The sequence below is a fragment of the Callospermophilus lateralis genome, chromosome 15 (genome assembly GCF_048772815.1).
Source record: "Callospermophilus lateralis isolate mCalLat2 chromosome 15, mCalLat2.hap1, whole genome shotgun sequence".
Classification (NCBI taxonomy): Eukaryota; Metazoa; Chordata; class Mammalia; order Rodentia; family Sciuridae; genus Callospermophilus; species Callospermophilus lateralis.
The window spans coordinates 66,672,801-66,693,250 of NC_135319.1; the positions used below are offsets into that span (position 1 = coordinate 66,672,801).

General features: G+C 40.1%; 1 protein-coding gene across 3 annotated transcripts in view; it reads right to left on the reverse strand.

Moving 5' to 3' along the window:
* Positions 1 to 20,450, reverse strand: part of Dnmbp (dynamin binding protein) — a 96,305-nt gene that overhangs the window by 28,643 nt on the left and 47,212 nt on the right. Inside the window, exon 1 of one of the 3 annotated variants that reach the window (XM_076834522.1) lies at positions 9,873 to 11,010. The exons of the other annotated variants lie outside the window; for them this stretch is intronic. Within the exon in view, the coding sequence (XP_076690637.1) occupies positions 9,873 to 11,010 (1,138 nt within the window). Of the gene's footprint in view, positions 1 to 9,872; positions 11,011 to 20,450 lie in introns of those variants that run through there. 3 annotated transcript variants of the gene reach the window in all.

Sequence of the window (20,450 nt, forward strand, 5' to 3'; positions counted from 1 at the left end):
CATGAGACTGTGCACAGTGGAGTATTTGAGCATCATCATATAACTGTATCTATTAAATCCATTGAATATAATGTAAAATTTAAACCCTTCAGATAGTCAAATGTATAGTAGATATTTACATAGTAAATATCCAATAGTGTTCCAGATAATTTATGGCAAAAAAATGATGTGAATTGAAGCAAGTAAAAGGCCTATTTTGTCATATCCTTTAATTTCCAAATGAAAAGAAGAATAAAGAGGAATGGGTCAGCAGATTATAAACTTTAGTATTTTATCTACTTAATACACATACACTTACCCCACCCCCCAGTACTGAGGATGAACCTAGGGCCTCACACATGCTAGACCAGCACTCTATCACTGATTGAACTCCTAGCCACCAAAACCTTTTAACCCAAGGCTTCACTTTCAGGAATTTATCCTACGTAAATAATTAAACAAGTGCCCAAAATATGTACCTACAGGGATATTCACCAATCTTTTAAAAATTTTAAAAGTCACCTGAACAGAAAACAACCAAAATCTCCTCAAAAGGATCCTGGGTTAAAAAAAAAAAAAAAAGGCATATTCATATAGTAGAAAACAATTATACCTACTAAGATATAGATTTTTTATTTATTAATATGAAATTATATCTAATAATTATTGTTGAAAAATCAGGATATAAAACAATTTACAAAAAAATTAGTTTTGCTAAGAGGGGATTTTGTGTGTGTGTGTGTGTGTGTGTAGTACTGGAAATCGAATCAAGAGGCAATTTACTACTGAGCTACATCCCTAACCCTTTTTATTTGAGACAAGTTCTCACTAAATTGCTGGGGCTGGCCTTGTACTTATCCTGCCTCCGGAGTTGCTAGGATTATAGATGTGTGCCACTGCACCGGCTTTAAAAGAGAAACATTTTAAATGCACAGATTTGAAAAGAAAAGTGTGGAAATTCTGATTTTCTCCCTTCTTTTCACTTATTCTCTTTTCTAGTATTTTTATGGAGAACATGTAATATGACAAAGAATAATTAAATAGAGAAAAAGGACAGTTGTTGTGAGATGAGAACATTCTAGCATTAACAGTTTTCAATTTCCTGTTCATCCATTTCAAACTTTCTTCACTTTTTAATAATCTGAGTTTTCTCTCCTAATCTAATCCCTTTAAACTGATGAAGAAAATAGGTAACAAAACACTGTTGAAATAACTTACAAAAACAAAGCAGCAGTACAGTCCTCTGCTCAGCACTCTATCTAGAAGCAATCTTTTTGAGCAAACCCTGAGAGGCAGCAGTCTCTTTAAATTTGCTCATCTCCTCCCAGACCCTCTGGAGGAATCACAAATCCTGGTTTTCCATATTCCCACACCACTCGGGCCAGCCCCTACCCCCCACCCCCCACTCTTTTCCTTTAGCACCTACTCCTCTTGGTTTGGAAGCAGTTTGTCCTGCTCTACGTAAAGCTTTGAGTGCTATGGTCACTGGTCACTGTCTTCTGTAGGGTTCCCAGTAGACTTTATAGACCACCAGCCCTAAACCTCAGAAGAAACTGAAAACCTTCCTGGTGGTTAAATTGCTGCTAATTCAGGCAAGTAGCTGCCAGCAAAATCCCTGCTGGGAGGGATTCCTCTAGACCCAGTTCAAAGCTTCCCCTCCCCCCCCCCCTTCTTCTCTAGGTCCCTTATCTAAGCTAAGGAGCTAACCAGATCTGCTGTTTAATCTGCAACTTTGTAGGCTGCCATGGTAGCGAGTTTAATACTAGGAGCAACTAACATACCATTTCTGAGCATTCGCTAAATACACATAAATCCTCAGGAGGTATGCCGTTGGCAGGCTTAAAACGGAGGTTTTAAGCAGCATAAGTAAAACTATCAATAGGGCAAAGGTAGTTTCTGTAAAACAATGTATTATAAAGAAGTTAGCACTGTTCACTAAGCAAATTCTGAGTATATGTCAGCCAACAAAATTTTTCATGAAGCACCCCCCACACACACACCTACACACACACCCACCACATACACACAACCTGATGTTATATTTATCAAGTCTCTCAAGGGAAGGTTTTATTGTACTCATTAACAAATGGGAAATGGACGACAGAGGAAAGAAATAACTTGCCCACAACCACACAGATAGTAAGACAATACATTCAAAACCAGTATCCTGAGCCCATGCTTTCCATTAAATGTCAAGACCTATTCTGGGTTATATGCCCTCTGCATATGACCAGGACCATTTCCTGCATCATATTTCCTTTTAGTAATAATAACACTTCAGTGAGATTTCAAAATGTGCTCATCTACATGACCCTCTAGCCATTTTTCTATCCTCTGTGAAACCAGACTTTCTCCAGTTTATATTAGATGGTTTACTTTCATTCCTTCTCCTTGCTTTTTTAACAGTTTAACTATCTTTCATAACTGTCTTCCTTCCTACAATGAGTTGAATTATAATCCTGCTTAAAGTTTTAATTATAAAAGTGTATACATATTTAGTAGAGAGCTCCCCAACAAAATGTTGAGAGATGGGGCAATGATAGAGAAAGTAGAAAGCCTTCCAAAGCTTTCTTGAGTCTTGGACAAGTCATTTCATCTGTCTGGACTTCAGGAATAGCAATACAAGTGGGGTTAAACAAGAGAGTCTCTTAAAATAAGGATATTTCCAAGAGAGATCAATATTTGATGGTAAAATCTGATTACCAAAGACTGTGGATTACCAAAGGAATGTGGGGAAAGACCCCTGCTTCCCCTGGCTTAGGTTTCTGGGGATGTATGTGGAGCTGCTTGTGGGGCATGAGAAGGTTCAATGAATACAGCACTGGTGTGCAAGACAAGCCACCTGGGCACTCGCCCTGCCTCCCCTCCTACCTGTGTGATCTTGGACAAGCTCTGTCCCTTTCTCAGAGCTGTTTTCACACCATATGACAAAGGGGTTGGGCCTCTTGGGTCCCTTCCCGCTCAGGAATCTTACATGATTTCCCAATCTTTCACTTCACTTAAGCCCCTCAATTCAGTACAAGCACACTGGCCTCTAATTAGTTCCACAGGAGCATTATTTGTGGGGCCTCTTAGGACTCACCCAGACAGTTAGTCACCTTCTGTCAGCAAGCCCAGAGAACTGGCACTGCTGCTGTTATAAAACCTATAACAACATGGTTTCCTCATGATCTCATGACCTTGAAAGCCCAGCTTACCTCTGTCTTTTCCATCCATTCTGCTCACCACTTTAAGGTTCAAGTTCCAGCTTCTCCATGAAGGCTTCTCTGGCCCTTGGAATACTCTAAACTTCCCTTCTCAAGTTGCAAAACAAAATAATCTCTGCTAGTTGGCTTTCGATATGCATGTTCTGGGCCCTAAAATTGAATATTCCACTTGATAACACACATTTATTGGGCACCTATTATATGCTACATACTATATTAGATTCTGGAAACACCACCTTCATTTCCTGCCTTCATGAAATTTAGACCCCACTGAAAGCATCCAGTATAGCTAATGTGTGCCTAGTATTTTTAGTACTTACCACAGGAACTGCATTGAATAAATGGCAGCAATCATAGTGTTTCAAGCATTGTTGTGCTATGATTATGATGGAAAAACACTACATCAAGACTTTTTTATTTACTATTTTGCCACACCTGGTTAGGATTTAGGACTGCACTGATCTAAATAAGATTTCAGTCTTTGTGGCTTGGATGGGCACTGGAGAGCAGAAGAAACTGAATCCTCTATCCACAAAGCACTGAGTAAAGGACCAGAAGAATTCCACTTTTTTTTTTTTTTTTTTTTTTACCAAGTATTGGTACAGGTTGGCAGTAATCAGTGGCATTTTTGTATTTCAGTAGATGTTAAAATGTACATTTTCCCTCACATTTTAACACCTCTGAAATTTACAGCATGTCACAGCTTAATTAGCCATCTTTATAATGATAAGAGAATGAATTAATCTTATGCAGTGTCATTCAATTGATATTATAGATTCAATGAAATACAAATGTATATTTCATCAACTTGCCTCCTCTCAAGTTTATAACCAGAGGAAAGGGGTTTCTTGATCCCGTGGAACCAGCTCTGCTGTGGAACCAGGCACATGAACTCAGTGTCATTCTACCAGCTGTGGCTACCATCACTGCCACACCCAAGAAGCTTGACAGCCTAATTTTTACATACGGCCTTAGGTGCTTCCTGGTTTCAGAGGACATATCAAATTGGAAAACTCTAGTATCAGGGACATGTCATGATACTGCAAGTTACCCTTGATTCATCCTCTTCCTTCTGCTCCCCATAACATCTTGGTCCAGATGAGAGACCACACCTAAGACTGCACCTCCTTATCCTCAATTCCTTGCCTTCTCTTGGTACCTCTTCCTTTTACAGAGACTCTATAAAAGACACTGCATACCAATATTCTGTTGATGGAACACGATGCACAAATAATTTAGGTAACAGCTTGGGAAGAAAACAGCCCAATTACTTAAGAATATAACTCATGATCCCAGGAAGTAAGGCCTTCGCATTGGATGGGAGATGGCTAGACTGGAGTGTGCTAGTCTCTAGAGTACATCATTGTCTCTAGATCATCAATTACTCCCAACTCTTAAAGGAATATGGCCCTACATTAATTTCTTCTTGCCTCCACACATCCCTTTGCCTCCTATCCACCCATCCATCTTCAAACATTGACATCCTGATTTTAGGAAGAGGGAACTCTTCAGCTCTGCCCCCTTCAGCTGCAGACACATCTTTCATACTTTTTGTAAAAAATCTTGCAAGAGCGCTTTATGTGCCCTCTCTCAATGACCTTACTTCCCAAGATCTCTTCTAAATTTTTGGCAGTTAACACTGCATTCTTTTTTTTTTTTTTTTTTAAAGAGAGAGTGAGAGAAGAGAGAGAGAGAGAGAGAGAGAGAGAGAGAGAATTTTTTTAATATTTATTTTTTAGTTATCGGCGGACACAACAACTAACACTGCATTCTTATTCCTCTAGTTAAATTGTCTTCTCAGTCAACCAGTAACCTCAACTAATCCCCTGGCATTATCCTTGATTCCACACAGCAGTTGAAAATGTTGGCCATTTTCTCTTTAATTCTGATTTTCTCCTGACCTCTCAAATGCTTTTCCCCCATGTGGCCTCCCTCCTCCTCCTGGCCCATGATTGTGGACACCTCTAGGCTCGGCTCCCAGCTACTCCTCTACTCAGAAAGTCCCAGGGATGATATCATCAAGAATGACCTGGCGTGCACAGGTCAGCTCTGACTTCCTCCTTGGCTGGGTCCACACTGCCACTTGGCTTGTAAGATTTCAGGAGTCCTGTTCTCCCTGGTGTGTTTCTCACCACCTTCCATACACGCCTTGAGAGGTATTGTCACTGCATCTCTCTGTATCTTTGCTCATAAATTTTCTCAATTAGGAATGTTCTTGCTTCTGCTTATCTCAACCTAATTTTTCCTTCAAGTTTTAGCCAAGTTCAAACATCTGATGTCTTTTCCATAAGCTGAAGTAAAAACCGATCTTTCTCCCTCTGATTGTTCATATATTACTGTCTGTACTTCTATTCTTTATTTAATTGTTCACAGTTTTACATTTTGTTTCTTCAACAGATCTGCAAACTCCTCTGGGGGTGGGGGAAGGTAGGCTTCTCTGGATACCTCCAATGCTTACTACGGATGTTAGCTAATAAACACCCGTTCAACTGCATTCAAAGGAGATGTGGGATCTGTATGTTGGTATAATAAGCTTGAATAGCAACTCTCTCTACAGAGATCTCATGTTCACTTATTTACAATGAAAAAAAAAATCTTGAATATCACAGTCCTAAAAACTCTTGAGTTGTCAAAGTGCCTTCAAATCTGCAGGTTTTTCTTATCTTGGGAGAAAAACAAAACAGAAGATTTTCTTGGAATCTGCCATTCCACTATAATTACTGTCCAAACTTTTAAGGAATTTCTGTAATTTCCTTATCAACACTCCCTCCCCCGCAAACTCCCCATAGCATGCTTTGTGCTCCAACTACCAAAGGCAGGTCTTTTCTCAGGCCACATCCTGTCTTGCACCTCTGCTGTGTGTCAAATGTTGCATCCCTCTGCAGTGCTTTCTGATTTTCTAAGTTCATTTATGCAGAAGGAATCCATTGCTGTGCTTTCTGGCTTGGATTGTGGTGACACAGCAAAAGCACTGGTCTGGACGTCAAGGGACTCAGATTTCTCACTGATTTAAAGCTTGGCTTAGTTTCCTTGGATATACATTTCTGTTTCTCTGCGCTTTCTCTTCATTTATAAAATAAGTAGGTTGCATTTAAATGTTCCTCAAACATTTTTTACTGTGATCTACACTTTACATTGCAACCTAGTGTGTGTGTGTATACATTTACAAAATGCTATGTATATGTATACATACACATTCACATACACAAAATTATTTGCTACTTATTTTTACTACATGAGATATATTATACAATATTTATACATTCACTTATATTTTATTTTTTCAGAAATTATGGTTGCAATCCACTAAAAACATTTCAAGACCCAAACATGGGTGGTTATTCATTATTTATAAAAACACTGAGCTTAGGTGGGTATAGTGGCATATGCCTGTAATCCCAGTGGTTCAGGAGGCTGAGGCAGGAGGATCACAAGTTCAAAGCCAGCCTCAGTAACTTAGTGAGGTTCTGACTCAAAATAAAACATAAAAAGGGCTGAGGATGTAGCTCAGTGATTAAGTTCAACCCCCCCCCCCAAAAAAAAAACCACTGAACTTGTCAATATATAAGGTTCCTTCTAGTAATAATATGAGAGGATTCTATGGTGCAACCTTCCAACCTTTCTGATGCTAAAGGTTGAACCTTTAGCCTCAACTCTCACCGGCATTCTAGTTTTATATTTCTCTCTGAAAGAGAGTTTTCATTCAGATATCCTAATATCACTTAAATTCAACACAGATAACACGGAATTTGAAACACTAAGTCCTCCTCCCAGCAACCATTTGTGTTAGTAGCAAGTGCAAAACCTTAAATACAACTCTTGGCCTGATGATAGCAGAGCAGCTTTCACCATACTTCTTCTACTGACAACTATTAAAAAAAATCTGGACAAGAGAGTAAAACAATAATTGTATGCAGACATTAAAAAGCAACCAAAAGCAAACAGAAACTGGAGAAACATGACCAAACACAAGAAGAGGAAATTAGATGAGATCCATATTTATTCAATTTTGTCCCCAGGATAATCCCTAGTCTTTTAGCATATAGGGGAATAAAGTAATAATAAAGAATAGAGCCCAAAATGGCAATCTGACCTGATTGAGGAACCAGAGATTTAAGTCTGGGGTTCTGAAGGGGCAAGATATGAAGGGGGAATCCTGGAAAAGGGGAAGCCACACAGAGGAGAACCCCAAAACTTGTATAAAAATTCCCCACGGATCCTTGCATTGAACTATGCACGTTATGAGACTCCAAGGAACAGTAACAGAAAGTAACAACTGGAGCAGAAGAGTCAGCAACCAACAGGTGCTGGGAAGACAGATCTAATATTTGAGACCCTCCAAGTTAGGAGGTTTGATCAACATTTCCAGTTTTCCACTAAAACCTTAGAAAAGCCCCATTTTAGGATTATGGACCACCTCCTAGCACTAGGAGTCCACCACCTAGTCCTAAGGGCAAAATCATAACAGACCTGCCCTAACAAACCCAAAACAGAGGCCTCCAGAGGCGAATGAACTGAAAAGTCAGGCGAAGGAAAGTGGAAAGACCTGGTTTCTGGCCTGGGAGCAGCCACTAAGACCCTTGTTTCTCCAATGGGTTTGGGGTATAGTGGGGGAAAATGGAGAGGAGAAAGGAAGAAAGAGATGGAGTGTTGCATTCGGATCTCAAAGTTGATGTGTTTACAAGTCCAAGGGCAGATGTCCAATGGGGAGCAGTGACTATCAGTCTGAATCTCAGGGAACAGGGGACCATGGAGTGACAGTCTGGTGGGGCCACTTGTAAAGGAGAAGGGAGGAGGGTAGATGAAACACAAAGAAATGGTAGTTCTGAGCACCTTCTGTGTTCCAGACATGGAAGTGCTGTATTTCTCTTATTTCACTGTGAGAAAGGAATTATTTTCATTTTACCGGCAGGAATCTGAAGCTCAGAGAGGTTAAGTGATTTGCTCAAAGTTCCACCGTGAGTAAATGGGGAGACCTATATTTGAACTCAAAGCAGAACTACTCCAATGCTTGTTTCCTTTCTGAAATACTTGGTAAGGGCCACTGACTGTACTCTAAGACAGCTGGTGGAAACCTAGAAAGCAGAAGCATTTCTAGTAAATATGATTTTTTTTTAACTGGTCAGAGAGGATATCAGGGAAGCATAAAAGAAATGCCAAATATAAATAATATTTTCAAAAGTTAAATTCTCAAATACAAAGAAAGACAACTATAAAAATAGAAATGATGTAAGGTGGAACTGAGTTGGTTTCAGAGAGATCAGAGGGCACATTACAACACTCCAGTGAGAAGGGCTTGACTCTGTTAAATCAAACAGAATAGAAACACTTGATTACAGTTAGGAGGCTAAGTACAATAAGGAACTTAAGAGAGGGAGCAAAGTCCACTGAAGGAATAGATGTGGGGGAAAGGGAGGGAAACCATGCAAATACCAACACAGGGAATCACAGAATCAGATTTTTTTTTTTTTAAAGTTGGAAGGAATTTAGAGTCACCCAATCCCTATCATTTCAGAGAGAAATGCACTTAGAAAGAAGAAGAAAAAAAAAAAAAATGAACTAGCTGCTAAATACCTCAACCTCTCAAAAAAAGTCGGTTTAGTTTCATTTTTTCTTTGTAATTGCAGATAGAGAGCCTGCTTTGTCCAGAATGGTGCTGTGGAAATTGGAGTTAAATTGAGCCCATGTTGGATGATTACCAGATAAACCACTGGCAGTTACAGGATCATACTGGGACTTACCCTTTTGGTCTTTGATAGCCCCTAGTACAAATTTAACCAGCCAGACTCTTCCAAAGGAGACTCAGATGAGAAAGTTTCCATTTGGGAGGAGGGTGTGAAAATATTGCAGATCATCCACCTTCTCCAGCTCTAATTAACCTCATCCTCTGGTCTGACCCTAACCTGGTCAGAGCCAGACAGGCTGCTTGGCATGAGTAGAATATATAATATGAAAAAAAGTTCAGGAAAAAGTTCAGAAGTTACAAAACAATACAGCAAAAATAAAGTTCATTTCTTAACCTAAGAAAACACAATGGCAAGAAAGAATCTGTTCATGATCAAAGATTCTTATTTTACACATAACTTAGCAAAGACTCAGTGAGATGAAATGATTTGAATACCTAATATATACAAAGCACTATAAAAAATGGAAATGATCTGAATTCCACCAGAGTTTTAGTGTCCATTATCATTTAAGACTCCAGAATGCCAAGGAATGAACACTCTATACAGAAGTCAAATCTTTTTTTTTCCCCCACTAATGTCTAAAAAAGTATAGAGATTGAGAGAAAGAAGCATGACAGGACAATAAATTTCAGCTTGGTGCCCTGACAATGAACTTGCTGTCTCCACAAGATAAACAAAAATATTATGGTATGAATGGAAAGAGGTTTGAGATTAGAGACAGTTGACAAAACCAAAAGTAAAGGAAAGTTCCCATGAGATCTGTGTCTGGTTTTGAAAGCCACACTGCACGTTTATGGCACTACACATACTCTTGCTCCATAAAATGCCTCACATAGGAATCACATCTCAAAGGTTGTTCTTATGCAAGATACACTAGCTAAGAACTTGGGGGGCAAATTCCTTGAGTGCACCAGAGCTCCCTGGACCTGGTACAAGTACCCTTCCCATCTATTTTCATGCCTTATCCTTTATCCTGTCAGAAGCATGGCTGAGTTCCTACCTTGGGGATTCTTCCTGTTCTGCACAAACTCTGAGCGCCTCAGGGTGCTGGGTGCAGTACGGCGGAAGCAACTATTTCTCCTCCAAGTCTCTGTTAATGTTCTCTCTTCCTCTGAGTACCAGGTGTCCTTCTCTAATGAAGGGCTCTGAGGAATCCCAAAATGATTTTCTCCTTGTTCTCCCCTAGGATATTGATTCTGCAGACCATCTGGGATGATCCCTCTGTCCCTAAGTGCCATGTTTCCTGGTCTGTTGATGCCATTATACTTCAAATTATCTACTTGATGGAGAGAATCTTTTTCTCTATAATTAAGAGATTTATGCTCACAGTTTGCAAAAACAGTATCATAGCCTTTATTTTCTGAATCAGAATTACCCTGATCCATGGTATGAGCCTTTGCGTTGGGATAGATTTTATCATTTTGATAAATGTTCCTGTCCTCTTCATGGTATTTAACAAATTCTTTACCTCCATTGACATTCAAATCTGGTAAATCCATACACTGACCATTAATAGAACACCTAGGAACGTGATACAAATTGTTGAGATCTCTATAGTGCAAGTTAGTATCTTTATAATCCTCAAGACTACAATTAAAATTCCTTAGGCCCATATACCAGTTTTGAGGTTGATATAAATTCCCCAAAGAATCATCCAAATTCCTATAACTGGCCCACTGTTCAGTTCTTTTTAAGTTCTCAGGATTATAATTCAGATCCTTACAATCAATGTAGCCATTTGTCTTCTCATATCCTCCTGCTTTCCGGATTACCTCTGGGCTTCCTGAAAGCCAATTATCCTTCATCCCAGGCCTTACATTCTCATAATTCACATTTTCTGGATTCCTACAATCATCATCACATCCTCCTTGGAGCACACAGTTTTTTCCAATTTCATAGTTCATGTAATTTGGTTCACTCTGCTCAAAATCCCAATATCCACAGTCCCTTTTTCTGTAGGGCCGATTCCTCTCCTTGGACGGGTATGTGGAGTCCAAGCCATTTTCTGCACAAAGTCCATCCTGCACCATCAGGTTCCTCTTCCGGAGACTCCTGCAATCTTCATATTCCCAGCCGGAGCCCGGGGGCCCTTTCTTCTCCACTTCTCTTTCTTTTTTAATCGCGAGAGTTTCACTCATATTTAATACAGACACGAGTTTTACTTCTCTTTGCCATGGGCTCTGGCTGGGCTGAAACACCAACAGGTGGAGTCTAGCCTCAGGCTGGGTCTGTCCTGCTTAAAATGTCTCCCAAAGCACCTGAGACACTCTTCCTGTTGCTCTGGTTGGAGCGTGGAGAGAATGTGAAGTCATTTCAACTTCAAGATCCAATCAGTGAGCTACTATATCTTTCTCTCAAAGGCCAGAAGATAATTAGTAACCAGAGTTCATGTGATTGGAGTTGGCAGGCCTGTTGGTGTTTCCCTCAAGCCGGTCAGACTGGCTCGGCTGCTTCATGTGCTGAAGATAGAAGTATTCTGCTACCCTAAAGGTTTTACAGAAAAAGCAGTGTGAAAGAGAAAGAGCCCCACTTGAAAACCCCAGCTAGGGTCATATATCAGCCTATCTGCCTCTTTAATCCTTTAGTAAGCCCCTAGGTGTATAAACAAATGCTTGCATGTACAGCCCAAAGTGCACTCCATTCCCTGTCCTCCAAGTCCAGCTTTCCAAACCTTGGCCTCTGAATCTCTTCAGGACTCCCTTCTCTTCCCTTTCCTTTACTTAGGGGATGAACACTCCCTCCTTTGAGAGTTCGGTGTCAATGGGATTCAAATTACAAGATACTGTCACTCAAATCACAAGACTTTCAGGTTCTCACTGCCTGAGCCAGCCCACTGAAGGAAGAAAAGTTACTTTTTTTCACTCATCTATGGTGTGTGGGTAATTCTGTGTTATAAAGACTTTTGTCCAGAAGAAGAGAGTTATATATGCTTTCACATTTTCATGTCAAAGAAGCATCAAAGCCATTAGTTTCCTAACTTTCCTTCCTATCCAATTCATACTGAATATTTAGGAACTGGAGAATGAAGCTAGAAATTGTAGAGGCTTGTATTAAAATGCTGAATTAAATTCAACAAACATTAAATAGATACCTATTATACATGAGGCACTGTGGAAGAGAAAAAGGTGAAGCTAACTCCTGCCCTGTACAACAGCAGGAGCCACACACTATTCAGTGACATCACATGGGGTGCATGCTGTGTGACAAGCAAAAGCTGCATGACAACAAAGCAAACTCCCTGGTGTGGCAAGGGAAGAGAGGTGGAGGTGGTGGCATCTGAATAGTTCTTTTGGGAATAAGCAAGAAACTTTCTATGCGGGAAGAAGTAAGAAGTGCCGAATAAGGTTTAAAGGAGAGTATATGTGGGAAAAATAAATAAGCTGAGGGGCCAGATCCCAAGGGATTTGAATGCCATTTGATTTATTCAGGGGAAAATGAAGAGTCTTTGAAGATTTCTGATAGGCTAATAACACCACAAGAGACAGGCTTTAATTAGACTGCTTTTTTAAGCTGTGTTGTCATTTATTGAATGCCCAGAAATGACTCCTTGAACCTTCACCTAATTCCTATTTGTCCATAATTAGACGTCTGCTCTGCTACTTGCAAACTATGTAGTCTCTCTGGGACTCAACCAACCTATCCCTAAGTTGAGGCAGTAGCTTCAGTGACTTATCTGATCCCTCTAGCTTTAATAATCCATAGATCTCTATTCCTCACAACTTCTTTTTTCTTTTCTTCCAAAACCTGAAGTACTTGTGTGCACCTTCTGGGTTCTACACTGACAGTGATAATCTCTAGAATGTCAAAACTTCTGATGTCCTCCTGAGACTTTCACCCACCTGTAGGTTCTCTTGTGCCTTCCAAACCAGCAGCAGCAACAGCAGTGGCAGCAACAGCACCAGCAGTGACAGCGCCACAGTTCCTAATGTTCCAGCAAGCACTATGTGCTATGACTGGTGATACGAAGTTGATATAAATTTTCCTTTTGATCTTCACTATTATGCAAGGTGGGCATGTAATTATTCTTATTTTTCCACAGACAAAAAAAATAATCTGGGAGTTTGAATAACCCATCCAAGACACATTAACAGTACACAGTGTGGCCATGATTTGAACCTGGATCCATTTGACTTCATGACACTTGACAAAGAGAACTACCTTTAGAGGTAGTAACCCTTTAATCTCCCTCAAACCAACAAATAAACCCTACCCTGGTCTAATGCAGAAGAGGATCACTAGGTAGTAAGTGATGGGCCCCCACCTACACTATCCTTCTATCTTGTCTCTGCTCCTGCTTTACTACCCACCCCTCCCCATTCAGGCCCAGTCCTCACTATCAACACATGAGCATGCAGACCCACACAGGAACATTGTCCAGTACTGACTGAATGGCTCAGTAATCTATCACCTATCACCTGAACCCAATAAAGACTGTGATCTAGTTTACTAAGCCAATAGGAGGCTGACATTATTTGGAAACACAACTTTAACCTTGAATTATAATAGAGCAACAGAACAACCTACAAAGAACCTATGAGATGAGGTATGAGGATACTCAGCTTCTAGAAGTTCAATTTCTGCTTATCAGTATGAGCTATGCTTATTTTCTCTGGTTTTCCATTTTCTTATGTGTAAAATGAAGAAGATAATGGTTTCTCTGCTATTTTAAATCTACAATTTTATGGTCTATTCCAAATCCAATTAAAAACAAAGACTAGTCTTTCCTTAACTGTTATGGATAATAAAATTCTCTTTAGCAACTTATTATCTTTGATAAACTAACATGGTAAGAAAAATATACCAAATAACTTGGTGAAGAGAAAGGATTAAAAAAGAGAATTAAATTATAGGTAAGAAGAACACTACTTATAAATGATCCAAAAGAGGTGGTGTGGAGCCAAAAGAAATCATTGTTAGATAAGCAGAGTGAATAGCTGGTTATATTATGGGGGCTCTCTCTGCTTCTCCTTTTCCAAGTCTTATTACCTTTAGGGCCTTAAAGATGCACCCCTGGATTCAGGTCCTAGTACCAGACAAACAACAACGAAAATCCTAAACAACCCTATGAATGGGTTGCTATTTTTGAGTAATAAATCTTTATACAAAGCAATGGTGGCCGAGAGAAGGAAAGAATAAATTTTTCTTTTTCCTGGTGCCAGGATTGCTGGTGAAATGCAATCTTTCCCAGCTTTCCCATTCTCTTTACACAAGGGAAAGGCTCTTTTCAACAGTCCCAAGCAACATCCTGCCCAGGGTACTTGTCATTTGCTACTAGAGGGCGGGTTATCAGCCAGTGACTATGTGGTGATTCCCAGTGTGGGTAGGTCCTGCCATAAGGTCTACAAGTGAAGATGGGGCAGCAGGTTTGGAAAGAGAGAGAAAAGATGGAGAGGCAGAAAAAGAGTAAAAGAAGAAATGGAGGAGATTGAAAATGACATCAAAAAACTAGCAAGAACAGGTAATTCTTGAACATTTGTAAATTACCTGGTGCTGTTCCTCCAGGCTGAAGGTCAGCTCCTCATTTCCTAAGACTGCCTAGTGACACTCTCATTCCTGCAGTTCCTGCTGTTTTCTAGGGAACCTGCAAATACTTCTCATTTTTACCTATACTATTTAGTTCATTGTATTTGCTCATCTCCTTTTAGTGTAGTGAAAAGTCCTGGAGGACAAGGACTAGCACAACTCTGTAGCTAGGATACACAGTAGGTACTTAATGTTTAATGAATCAATGCTTGGAACATTAATTTTGTACATTCTAGATACTAGGTAGAGGGCAGTGTCCTTGGGAGAGTAAGACCACAGACTTTGAAAGCCCTGGACTTGAATCCTGACTTTGCCACTCACTCGCTATATAATCCTGGGAAAGTTACTTAATCTCTTCACCTTTTCAATATTAAATCTGCCATGCTACCCCAATCTGTCCCCTAGCTGTCTCCCTGCTTCCATCTGATCTGGAGGAACTAGCTCTGTTCTGCTCCCAGTCCCATCTCTCCGCTGTTCTCTGCACCCCACCCCTGCTGGCCCTCACAAACTATGCTCCAAGAGTTAGGCCCCTTTCTCATGCATCTTGAACATACCCACCCTAGTGGATCAGTCCCTGGAGCCTAGGAACTCAGGGCAATGTTTTCCATCTTACAAACTTCCACTAGCCCCTTAATCTAATGTCCCTTCCAGTCACCACCCCATTTCTCTGCTTTCTTTTATAGTGAAACTCTGAGGAAGATTTTTGAGCAAGTAGAATATTAAATGCCTCTACTTATTACCTCTCATTCTCTTTTGAATCCATTCCAATAGGGCTCTCATCCCATTCAGTAAAACTGCTCTGACAAGGTCACCAAACTCAATGATCGTTTCTAGGCTTCGTCTTACTTGTCCTCTCAGCTGTAACGGAATCACTTGCTTTCCTTCTGCTTGTCTGGCTACTCCTTCTCCTTTACTGGCTCATCTCCCTGATCTTCCACACTCCTAAACACTGGAATGCCCCAGGGCTGGATTCTGGATAAAATTCTCCTATAGCCCAAATTACCTAGCATACAATAGGAATTCAAGAAAAATCTGTAGATGTGGCTTGGAAGGGGGCTTCTACTCAGGTTCACTGCAGCTGCTGCTCAGCCTAAGAAGGAATGGGGGCGGTAAGGGGGGGTTCTTAAAGAAGATCCCACCTCATGGCTAATGTTGCTCCTAGAATGACAACAGCACCACAGCCCCTGGAAATGAGAGAGGAGAAAGGTACCTGAGATCCAAAGACAAGTTCCCCAATAGAGGAAGAGTCTAAGTGCTGGTGAAAAGGGAGGACTGGCTGGAAAGAGAGAGGATGGAAATAGAGAAAGAGACTAGGGGTGCTGTGCAAGGAAATAAAAGGGCTAAAATATAGAAAAACAAGAGGTATTTGGGGGAAATCTGATGTATTCTAAGGGTGAATGTTCTACATGGGACAGGACTGTAAGAAGAGTTTAGGAAGTATTAGAGCTTAAGATGAATTTAGGGGCTACAAGTCAAGGGAAGTTTCAACTCGAGAAACAAACCTGAGCAGCTTGTGGTATTATCACTGGCATGAATGGGGGAACATTTTGAAAAACTTCAGGATGAGCTAGCAGTTAAAAGTATATCTGCTGGGGCTGGGGATGTGGCTCAAGTGGTAGTGCGCTAGCCTGTCATGCGTGCGGCCCGGGTTCGATCCTCAGCACCACATACAAACAAAGATGTTGTGTCCGCCAATAGCTAAATAAATAAATAAATATTAAAAAAAAAAGTATATCTGCACCAGTCATGGTGGTGCACCCCTATAATCCTAGTGGTTTGGGAAGCTGAAGCAGGAGGATCGAGAGTTCAAAACCAGCCTCAGCAACTTAGCGAGGCCCTAAACAACTCAGCAAGATCCCATCTCTAAATAAAATATTAAAAAAGGGTTGTGGGTGGCTCATTGGTTAAGTGCTCCTGGGTTCAATACCCAGTACCAAAAAAAGACTATATCTGCAAGGAAGGATTAAATACTCTAAACAAAAATCAACACATACATAAATGCTTTTATGCCCATGAATATATTGAATCTAGCAAGCAGCTTTCAACAGAAGAGAGTACTAAAATATGTTAAGATGGCATAAGTTAGTTTGAAAGTTGGCAAGAGTTCCTTGGGATCCCCTGAGTACCTACAGTGTGATACAGTAAAATTGTACATAACACTGTACAAAGAAACAGAACCAGATTGGAATCTGAGTCTTACCACTTATCACTGAAACTTAACAGCAAACCTCAGTTTTCTCATCATGCTCTCAATTACCAAAGTCATATCTCCATTCCTAACCTGTCCCCTGAACTCTGGTTGCTGTGCCACACTGCCCAATCAATATTTCAACCTGGATGTCTTATGGTAACTCAATTTAACCAAAACTGACTCCTGACTCTGCCCTAGACCCTCTCCACCAACCAGCTCCTCCTGTAGCCTTCACCACCTTGATTAATGGCAACTCCTGTCCTTCCAGGTGCTCAACCTCAGGGTTGTCCTTTGCTTTTTTCGTTCTTTTATACCTCACATTTAATCCACTAGTAAGTCCCTTCAGCTCTAACTCAAAGTACATCTCAATCTGAGCACCTCCCATCCCTGCTGCTACCAACCTGGTCCCAGCTTCTGTCTGAATGGCTGCACTGGCCTCCTAACTGGTCTCTCTGCCTCTGCCCAGGGTCTCTTCTCTCAATATGGCAGCCAGCATGCCTTGGTTAAGTTGTGAGATCATACTACCCCTGCTCAAAACACTCTGACAGCTTCTCTTAATGTGAATTGTGAATGACCATGCTTGTTCTGTTCTGGCTGACCTGCACTCTGTGCTGTTCCTCAAACACTAAGCACACTCTCATACTCGCTGTCCTATCTTCCTGGAACAATTCTCCTTCATCCCCCCAGATAGCTTAGCCGGCTCCAGACCCTCTCACCTGCCTTCTCACTTAAATGTCACTTTCCAGAAGGTCTTCTCTGATTTCTTTTCTCTATAATAGATTTCTTTTCTTCATAATAATAAATGCTTGTGACTGAAGGTCTCAGGTTCACTGAAATTCTTTTACTGTGTACTTCAAAGCCTCAGTGAAATCTGAACTGATACTTGGAGTGCCTGGATGACTCCAGCTCTCTCCCCTGTGCCTGAAACTGAGGCTGAGGAATTGTTCGTAAAGCCATACCATGAACTGCTAAGAACAGTGACTCATGGGTCAATTACAACTCAGCCATTCTAAGCTACATTTCTTGACATGTATTAAATCTAAAAGGAAAAATGGGTTACTGTTTTGAATTAACATAGCCTATTAACAGGTTTTGATGACAGTGGTTATTTTATATGAGGAATAAAATCCATTAGAAGTAACTGAGCTCATTTGTACTGAACCAATGCCCTGAACCAGATGCACAAGTCAAGGGTGCTTTTATTTATTTTTTTTATGTTATGACAAACTAAAAAAAAAATATTATTTCCTTTATATAAATTATTATCATCTTAAAAGACCCCAAATTGATTTAGCTACTTGCTAGTTTGGGAAAGAATTCTGAGGTATTCCAAAGAGTCGTCAAAATGACAAATTGCTTTTGTATATAGAAAAACTACAATTTCAATTTTTACAAATCTGCCTAGAATGTTATATATCAGGTTTCTGTAAAGATGCTGTGATTTCCTATCAATAATCCTCCAATTTGATAATCTACTGACTCTTTTTATTTATTTTTATTTTTATTTTATTTTATTTTTTAGAGAGAGAGAGAGAATTTTTTTAATATTTATTTTTTTAGTTTTTGGCGGACACAACATCTTTGCTTGTATGCGGTGCTGAGGTTCGAACCCGGGCCACACGCATGCCAAGCGAGCGCGCTACCGCTTGAGCCACATCTCCAGCCTCTACTGATTCTTTTTAATGAACTATCCAACATCTTGCTGAAAATATTCTTTCCTTAAAAACATATTCTGATTTGATTTACAAGATGTCATTAAAAATAACTGGGAATCTCTATCCAACCTCCCTCTTGGCATTACCTTAAAGGCTGGGAAGAGAAGTTCAGGAGCCAGGTTCCTGATGTGGGAGAGGGTGATTCACTCCACAATTTATTAAACACTGTACTGATTGAGAAACAATAGGGTCCTGGCACTGACCCACATGGAAAGTAACTCTATGGCCATGATTCAAAGGCAGCAAGACAGCACAATTAACTACAGAGGTCCATATCAGTAAGATTAATAGAGTTTCCAAGACACACAAATATGAATGATACTATGACTATGTTATTTTTACTAATCAATGTGTAGCCATCATTTGGCTCACAGTATGTGCTCAAGAAACATTTGCTAAATAAAGAAATGAATACACATTGTGACTGTTTGTCAAATTCAAGTATGTGAACGTCACCCAGAGAAAGAAAAGGACTGAGGTATGTTAAATGAGATTTCCTCAGGGAAACACTAGATGGTTCTGACCAGAGCTTCTAAAAGTAAGATGTGCTGGGAAACCTAAGTGTTTGAGGGACTAACCTGTAATGTTGGAACTGCCTGCAAAGTCAATGGGTTTGTTGATTAATAACTAATTTCACTGGAAGCTCCTTGAGGGCAGAAAGTATATCCATAATGCTCACTGCTATGCACTCTGCCCTCAGCAGGACAGTAAAACTAAATGAGTATTTCCTGAATGGATGAAAGACTGAGCTGAAACCCACACTGCAGCCCACACTGAACAGCATTTTCACTCCCCAACACACACCAGCCATCAATACCATCTAATATTCTACCCCTACTCTGTATTATAATCCCAAATGTAAAACTCCTAATTCTCAGTTAGAGCCAAACACTGGCTTTTTAATTTCTAATAAGTGAAGTCTAAATATTTGGACCAACCATCTCATAGAAAAAAAGCTAAGAAATTTAGAGGAAATATTTAGCCCCCTCCCCACTTGCTTAAAACTATCATGCTGACAAGAAAGTAAAGAAGTAGAGGCTAAAATCAAAGGGAAAATCAGAATGTAAAGAGATGTAAATAACCACAAACACTACATCATGTGAGGGCATTTGCCAGTCCCTGAAAACCTGAACTTTAGTTCAATGGCCCTTTGAGGAAAAGGAGGCAAAACTCAAAGCCCAGAGCCTTTGCAAAGTGAGGAGTCCAAAGGGAGACCTTCTCTATGACAAGCTAAGTTTCTAGAGGACTCCTGAGGATAAACTGAAATTGCACTAATCCTCTTCAGCTGGGGTCCTGATCCCTTGGACATCCAAGGTACAAGACACATTAAGTCTTGGGATTGGTGTAAGTTGGATCTGGGCTGAGAATAATTAATATTTGCATGTGGAAATTTCTTCTCTGCATTTTTTGGAAAAGTTCTGTTCTTTTCTAAATCTTATTCTAAGTTTTTTGTGAGAATAACGGCCAAGAATAAGTGTAGAGACACTGTGGGTTTGAAGGAATCCACTAATATCAAGTTGAAAGCAAGAGGAGAAAATACTAACACAGAGAATAAAGAATTGCTATTGACACCTCCTTTACCCAGGATGAGAGTATGTAGGATGGTGAGAGGTGTGCAAGATCTAATCAGTTAGTTTTGCTTGCAACTGTTGCCATGTTACATGTGTACTTATGAGCAAGTGTGTTCATGGCTCTGTGAACTGATACAGTGAGTCATTCTTGCAAATAGATTAAGTGTTAATAAGCTTATTTGCATAGTATGACCTTTACAAATCTTGTAAATGATGGTACAAGGTATCAAGTTTTGGAAACAAAGTCCTTAAACTGGCAGTTCTAGATGAATGTTCCATCATCTGAATACTTGCCAAAAATGCTTGCCCAGTGTTTTTCAGTATTTAATATTTGCTATGCGTTATATTTTTGGAAACTTTTTGGGGAGGTGCTGGGATTGAATCCAGGCCTTGCACATGCTAAGCACACATTCTACCTCTGAGCTACACTTCCAGCCTTCTCTGTAAATTTTTGTTTGTTTGTGATGTTGGGGATGGAACTCAGGCAGTAGACATATCAAGGAAGTGCTTACTACTGAGCTACATCCCTCAGTGCTCTGTAAATATTTTAACAGAAGAAGCAAAGATATGAATATTGT